At 41.7% G+C, this 8,168-nt stretch overlaps 1 protein-coding gene across 2 annotated transcripts in view; it reads left to right on the top strand.

Annotated features, from left to right (window-relative positions):
- The first annotated feature begins 1,112 nt into the window (after positions 1 to 1,112).
- Positions 1,113 to 8,168, top strand: part of GRID2 (glutamate ionotropic receptor delta type subunit 2) — a 1,388,009-nt gene continuing 1,380,953 nt past the window's right edge. For both annotated transcript variants that reach the window (XM_061191720.1, XM_061191719.1), the window contains exon 1: positions 1,113 to 1,235. In XM_061191720.1, the coding sequence (XP_061047703.1) occupies positions 1,148 to 1,235 (88 nt within the window). In that variant the 5' untranslated portion in view covers positions 1,113 to 1,147. The remainder of the gene's footprint in view (positions 1,236 to 8,168) is intronic.

The following is an 8,168-nucleotide window of genomic DNA, read 5'->3' as shown; positions in this document are numbered from 1 at the left end:
TTAACCTCGTTAAAAAAAAAAAAAAAAAAAAAAAAGGCGTCAACGTCTTTTCTCTTAGAGTCCTGCCTTTTTCTCAGTCCCGGTTGAAGATTCCAAGGGAAATGAGAGCACTGTTTTGTTTCTCCCTTGTATTGCAGATAGGGGGAGGAGGTGGTTATTAGAGAGAAGCTCTTCTCTCTCGGTTTCCCCCTGTCTCCGCCTGACAGCACCGCTCTCTCGCGGGCTCGCTCTTTCTCCTAGGTGATCCATTTCTAGGCAACGTGGGTCTAGTGCTGAAGCTGCCAGGCTCGCTCCTTGCTCGCTTCCTGCATCCCGCCAGGCGTATCGCTCCAAAAGCATCCTGCGGCCCGCGGCGGCTTCCCTCCTCCGGCCCAGCCCCGCAGCTCGCGCCCGGCGCAACTCCCCCGCCACCGCGCCCGAGCGAACCGGCTCCCCGGGCCCGCCTTGACGAACTCCGCTCCCGCCTCGCGCAGAAGGGGAATTTTCTCTGCATTACTATCTGCATTACCTTGAAGTTCACTTTTACCACCCCTCTTGGAGAGGGCTTTTTCCCCTCCCTGCTGGAATCTGGCTGTTCCGCTCGGAATCTCCTTATCTTTCCTTTCCACTTAGATTTTATTTTGGCAGCGAAGACAAGTGATTCTCTGCGGGCCGTTGGGGCGGGGGGGAGGGGGGCTTTTTCGCCGGGGGGAGGGGGAGGGGAACATCCGGCGTGAGCGGGGAGGAGGGGGGGTGGTATGTTGGAAGTTGCGGCGGAGCTGGGACCGGAGACCCACGGCCCCGGCGCACGGATGGGGATGGTCTGAGCTCCAGCCTCTCCCCCTGCCCGAGTGCAGCGAGGCTGGATACATTTTTAAAAAGCCAAACTGCAAACAACTCTGGCGATGCCAAAATTCCCCTCCAAGTGACACGGCTTTGCTAAGGAGGTTTCCTCAGGCTGGGCTCTTTCTCTCATTCGCTCTGCCTTCCTCAGCGACGATTATAAAAGCTTTGGTCTGGTAACAGGAATTGAGGGGGACAAAAAGAAAAAACAAAAAAAGAAAAAGCTGTGCTAAACTCTCGTGACCTCAAACTCTTTGGACTTTTTTTTTTTTTTAAATATTGAAAGAAAATCCATCCTCAAAGACAACAATCAGCACAGGCGGAGATGGAAGTTTTCCCCTTGCTCTTGGTTTTGTCCTTCTGGTGGTCTCGAACCTGGGACTCGGCGAGTGCGGATTCGATCATTCACATCGGTAAGAAAGGGCTGGCGCTGCCCGTGGGTACTTTTTACCGTTTCGGCTCGCAGATGTTTCCCCTTTGCTTCCCCCTCTCCGCCCTCTGTGTGGCTCGTTGCCGCTGGCTTGGGTTCCTTGCCCCTTCCCGCTACCTTCCCTCACACTTGGGCAGCTTTCTGAAAGGATGCGGATGCCCGAACCTTGCCTGGTGCTGTTGTTTCGCGGTGAATCGGGGAGTGTGGGCTGGATGCTTGGGGGTCTCGAATCTACCTCAGCGGGCGTGCGTGCCGGGGAGCGCGGGGGGCTTCTGGTGTGTGAGGAAAAGAAGTTTCATCGACTCTACCTTCCATGTTCTTCCCCGGATGTACATTTGCTCCATTAAAAAAGAAAAAAAAAAAAAGTACCTTTTGGGTGAACTGAGGTGTCACCTGTGAGGCGAAAAGGGCTGGGGTGCGAGGTGGGGGTGGGGGAGAGCGCCCTTCGGATCGAACAGGTGGTTTTGCAACGTGAGCGGGCCGCGCTCGCCGCAGCGCGTGCGACGGTGGCGGGCTGCTGGCTGAGCCCCCAGGCTCCGTCTCCGATTCCTGTCCTCTCGGCTGCGCGGTGCTCGCGACTGGGAGCCGCGCACCTCGCTGCCTCGCTCGCGCTCCCCGGGTCTGGCGCGGCGGCGAGACTGGCCCCGGGCGCTCGAGAAACGCGGAAGCACATGCGCGCGCGCCGCCCTCGTGGGCTGCCTGGCGAACAGCCGCGTCGCCTCGCCTCGCCTCGCCTCGCCGTCAACTCTGAGGTGCAGCGCCAGGCCGAGGGCAAAGGCGCTCGGGCTACGGGCGGCCTGAGTCCGGGAAGGACGCCGAGCCGCCTTGGAGAGGCTCGTGGCCCTACCTATTGGCACCCAGACTGGCCGGGTCTGGCCGCGGCGGGCGCGGGCGCGGGCTGCACGTCATTATCATGCACAGCGCTCGCGGCTTCAGGCTCCAACTCTTCTCACTTGCTAATCCGTGAGAGCTGAACCGAGACCGGCTCTTGCAGCCTTTTCTGCGTTAATGCGACGATTTCCTTTTCGGAAATTCGCGTCCGCGGGCCAGCGGGGTTCAGTTACTGCGCTGAGGAGAGGCCCCTCTTGGGGAATTTTTCCGGGCGCAGGACTTTTATGTGTCCACACGGCTTGATGCTCTGCAAATTGAGGCGACAGATGGGTCGCAGCATCTCCCCTTTCCGCCCCCTGCCCCTCCCCCGCGCAACACACACACACACACACACACACACACACACTCACACACACGTCCTGCAAGGGGAACCTGCTGCAGGTGGAGGTTGTGCCTTTGTGCCTGCCTGAGCTAAAGGCTTGTGTCTGCTGTGCGAGTCCACAGCGGCCAGCCCCTCAGCTCCAGGGGGCTCCCTCCCTTGGTCTCAGAGGCTGTCTTTGTAAACACGTCTGCCATTCTCTATCATTTATATCAATAGAACCGTATATATCTCTGTGCAAGGGGTGATGAGGTCAGGATTCAGAAAACCTTGCACTTAACGCGTTTAGTGAATTAAGCACTAGATAGCTTGTCTGCTAGGTCACGTTTTGCCTGGGGTAACAGTGTCTGTGGGTTCAGAACTTTTCAGGGAGAAATTGTCTCATGGCGGGTCTCAGTAATGTTCTGATAGAGTTCAGAAATGACGTGTGCTCCTCTTAAAGAAATGACGTACATTTATGTCCAGTTGTAAACGACTGGAGCAGGAATGCAGATATATATTACCATGGTACCTTTATATTCATGTTATGATGAGGGGTTTCTGGCTTACGCTTATCATCGCTCAGGAGGGAGGCTTGTGGATAAATGCTTATTTTATTGCTTATTCTGTGGTCTAAACGATAAATACATTATTTGCAAACACCTACAGCTCTTGCTGTCCTCTACTAGATGAATACTATTTTGCAATGCAGTCTGGGCATTTGTTTCAAAATAGAACACAACTGTTGTATTTTTTTCTTTGGCATTCTGTTGTCTGTCAGTGTGACACAGCTTACTTATTTATAACCAGATCCCCCCCAAAAAGTTACTGTGTACAAATTACAGATTTCTTTAGAAAGCTGATTGTATGCATTAAATGTATATACTACTGAAAGAAATAGTTACTTCTCAGACAATTAATTTGACTTGACTGCAATTAGTACATTAGACAAGAGCATTAACTTCTTTTATAGACTGCCGAATATTGCCATGAAGCTAGCAAATTGATGGTTGTTTCAAATGCTTCGTATCTTTTATAATACACTGAAAAATGTAACCTCCTAAATTAAATTAAAAAAAAAATGACCAAGTCTAATTTATGTGCACTTCAGAGGTTAAAAGCCCCTTTCCCTTCCATCCCCACCCTGGCCAAAGTATAATAAATTCAAAACCAAATGCCCATATTAAAATTTTAAAGTACCAGTTAATATTCATTGGATCAGTTTACTTACTTGGTTGAATAGGAAAAGAGAATTAATTATATTTAGGAGGTGATAGTCTTCATTTAAGTATCTAATGTGACAAGTATGCTTATGGCGAATGTATTATTTCAGGACTAAAGGGATGAAAGTGATGACACTGGAGGGAAAGTGAATATTTCAACTCTATAGATATAAGGAGATAAGCGGAAATGAAAGGTTTTCACAGCCTCATGTGATGTGTTCAGGTAGACAGTAGCTGCCATATGTAGTTCAGGCGAGCTGGAAAGATGAAAAGGCACTGCTCTAATAGGTTCTTTAAATATCGAATCTTTTTGGTATTGAACCAAATTATATGTTTGAAAACTTTGTCCGTTCTTTTCTTTCTCTTTGTTTTTATTTCATGCAGGTAGTTTTAATAAAGTCAATTACATATTTTAAACTCTAATATTTTTTTTTTTTTGAGCACATTAGTTCACCACAATGATGGTTAAACTCTAATGACTGAAATGGAAATGTATTTATTTCAGTCAAAAATGCACTACTTTGAATTTCTGTTAAATCATATTTTAAAGATACTTGATAATTACATATTCTTGTTTAATACACATGCACATGCAATACACACACTATTTAGAAATGAATCACCTCAATTGTGATCTTCTTTGCCCCCCCCCCACCAAGTAAAGGTCTTTTGACATATAAAAACTGTGCAATTTTGAATTATGCTTCTCCTTTGAGCCTGTGCATTGATTAATTTCATCAGACCCCCATTACTTGATTGCTTAGACGTTTCCTAATGATCCGCATGCTGTAGGAAGAACCAGAAAGTCGTGAGTGGAATGGTAATGATATTGTGTTTCATGAGGCTATTCAAAAGTCACTCTGATTTATGTAGCTCGAAAGCTCCAAAGTCTTTGAGATTAGCCACGCTGACTGCTATTTTCTTCATACATCAGTCGTCCCACACTCTTTACTCCCTCAACACAACGGGAGTTTAGAGCACTGCTTTAATTAAGCAGGGATTAGGTGGCATTTCCAGTCAACTGCACAGTTTGTGTTTTGCTTCATATCTAATACGGAGGATCTCATGTTTTAACAGTTTCACGTGTGCTCATTTCTATATCTGTTACCTGTACCTGTACCAGCTCATTGAAATGAGCTATCCTCAGTTACACATCTCTGCAAGGGAACACTCAAGTGTACTTATTCATATATTATAAAAATCACTAGCATGTTTTTATTGTTATCAGTCATAGTAAAATACCTTATGCCAACAGGAAATAGAAATGAAGCCCTTATTCATGTTTTTCTCATAAGCAAATGATACTTTGTCCTCTGAGATCATAAACTATGACATGTTTGAGAAGCCTAAGACAATTCACAGAATATTTTCATTATGAGAAAGTTTAAAGTACAAAATTGGTGGGTGAATAAGATGTGTCACCACATTATAAACAATAATAGATGGCAAATTTAAAGCATTAGTTTTCATTACTGGCGCACTGAGGACTATTTTATCAAATACAGAATGTAGAAGCATTTCTAGAAGTTGTACTGTGTCTTCTGTCAAATTGTTTCTTTTTCAACTCTTTACATGATTTGCATTGGTTAATGATAGCCTTCAGGAGTCATCAAGGACCCTGCACTGTGTGGGATATCTCAATGATTTAAGTTATCCTTTTATTATTTACAGTAGTTGTTTGCTCCCTAAGTTATGGATAACATATAGTGTAAACTTCTAGAAAGTATTAAGAAGTAGCTTCTGAATTTAAAATGAGGGTATACTTTATGAGGTATGTTTTTCTGTATCAATAATACAGTTATTTGAAGTGCAATTCAGATGTGCATTAAGTTAGACAATGTTATTAATCAACAATATCAACTATGACATGACTAATAAGCCATTACACTGAGGAACTTTGCTTTCTACTCCAAGTGAAATGTACATCCAGTAAATACCTCCTATAAATTCTAATTCAAATATGAATAAAAGTCAAGGTCATTAACTTTCAACTTACCCAGCAATAGAAACCAGTTGAGGTTGTTATGAGTAATGGGAGATGTGTTATATTTAATTCTAATCTCCAAGGCTAAGTTTATTATGCTGTAATTTTATCTCAAAGAGATATTGTAATTTTAAAACTACACTTTTAATCCAGAAGGTTAGTATCCCTTCACCTGCATATATTATTTTAGTATTAAAAAGTGAAGTATTTGGCACTGCTATTGGATTTTCATGATATTTCAGTTAATAACATATTGGTGAGTAGCAATACTTAGTTTGACTAAAAATATAATGTTTATTAGAAAATACATTTGTGGCCTATAAAGAGAGCTTTGCCATTAGGTGTCACTGCATTCTGAGCTGTTCCTTTGTAGTCCTACTTGAAAATCCCCCAAACTATATTTTTTAATTCTCAGAAAAAAAAAAAATGCCATTTAATTAGGATTGTGATGCTCTAAGATACAGGTGGTTTTTATTTTCAAAGCAGAAAAAGAAATATTATCCCTGTGGGAGATTGGGATTGACATATATACACTAATATTTATAAAATAGATAATAAGAACCTGCTGTATAAAAAAAAAATTCAAAAAATAACAACAACAACAAAAGAAATATTATCCCTGACTCTTGTAAGAATTTAATTCTAGGGCATATCAACACTCTGTGTTCTCTAGATAGATTGCTAGATCTAGTGATGTAAAATTTTCACAAATTTAAAGTACAACAGAAATATACTCTTAAGCTAATAATATCTGTGGAAAAATCTAAGACACCAAATAGTATTCAGATATGCTTAATAATGCTGGTGTAAACAGACATTAGTAACTGCTTACCTATGGAATATTTAGGGTCCCAAACTGATTGATGTTTGTAACATGAAACACACATACACAGAGCTATGAAAAAAATACATGGGCACAAATATAAATATATTTAAAAAATGTCAACCACTGACTTTTGTGAAGGATCATATATGTTTTCAGATAATTTTATCCTGGAAAATATTAAGTTTCATGTATTAATTAATTTCCTCCACACACATACTACTACCACCACCACCACTACCACCAGTGCCATCGGATTTGTGTAGTAATATAAAACCAGTGTCTTTTATCAAGTAGTAATTTTCCTGTTTATTTAATTTGTTTAAGAGGCAAGATCTTCCTTCTAGCATATCCTATTATAAGACTAATGGAGGATGAAACTTAGGTCACCTTTAATCTGATACATTAGTTTTTACATTGGCAAAGCCATAAAATTAGAGAATGGAATACTAGGTTAAATGAATGAACCGGTTATCATGTTATGGTAGACCTTGCCCTGTGCCAGTATTAATTAATAAACTCGTTGGAATAATGTACTATTAAAAATTCAGAGTGAAATTAAGTGGTCAGATGGATGTCAAAAGGGTAAGGGGAAACGTACTAACGTAATTCTGGGATTGGTTATTAAGAGGACATCTGTGGATTTAGGTCATTTAAATTGGTGAATTTTAGCATTTGGATGTGGACACAAATTTCAGATGAATGTGAAAAATTGGAGATGTAAGTCTTAGTAAAAATGTTCTGGATTAGAATTTAGAGGGTTTGGGGCTAACTACCAATTTTATAGATAGCTAACTGAGCAATATTGGGAAGTTACTTATTTTCTTTAGTCTTCATTTTTATCAACCCTAAAACAAGACTTAGACTAATGTTCATTTAAGCTCTACAATTATATGACCTAAAATGAAGACAAATTCCTGTGTTTGAGGAATTGGGAGAAGAGATACAGTCAAGTGTGGTTCATATAGCTATTTTTAATAGTTAGGTTTAGAGTGAATTAAAAAAAAAATACAAGGGGAAATAAATGGAGCATAAAACCTTAATCATTCAAATTAAGGATCCCTTAGAATGAAGATTTTCTGGTATGAACAAGAATTAATACATAATATATTTGTTCATCAGCTATTCTAGATAACTTCAGCATCAGAAGAGAGAGCTGGGTTTGTTCTTTGTTTTCATTTTGTGTTTGTTTTCTCTAGCGTTAATACTAAGATGTTACATACAGTGCTAGTGTATCCCACAATACTAGTGCACATTAAGGCTGACTGGAGGAATGAGTAGTCTTATGTTCTAACCAGCATGGACTACAGGAGCCTTTGGAATTTACCAACTCCAAGCACACCAGGAATATTAGCATACGTTTGGCACCACTCAAAAATGTAGCATATAAAAGAAATAGCCAGTGTTTCTTCAGTGTTCTTCAGGTATTCCGGCTTTTACCCTGCTGTTGTTCACCAAGTGGTTATCAAATGTGAAGCTGAGGCTGGGATGACCCACTGAAAATCTTTCTTGAGTGAATAGAGGGAAGCCTAGAGGCAAGCACAAGAAACTAAGTACCAAAAGGCCTCCCTGTGTATGTTAAAAATTTTTAAATCACTCTGTAGTCAAGGTCCTTATTAACAGATATTTTTATACATGAAAAAAGATCAAGTTATTAATTTTATTAAAACAACGGTTCTTAAACTTTTTTCTTCATC

Source organism: Eubalaena glacialis, chromosome 5, assembly GCF_028564815.1.
Source record: "Eubalaena glacialis isolate mEubGla1 chromosome 5, mEubGla1.1.hap2.+ XY, whole genome shotgun sequence".
Lineage (NCBI taxonomy): Eukaryota > Metazoa > Chordata > Mammalia > Artiodactyla > Balaenidae > Eubalaena > Eubalaena glacialis.
This window is presented reverse-complemented; position numbering and strand designations above follow the sequence as displayed.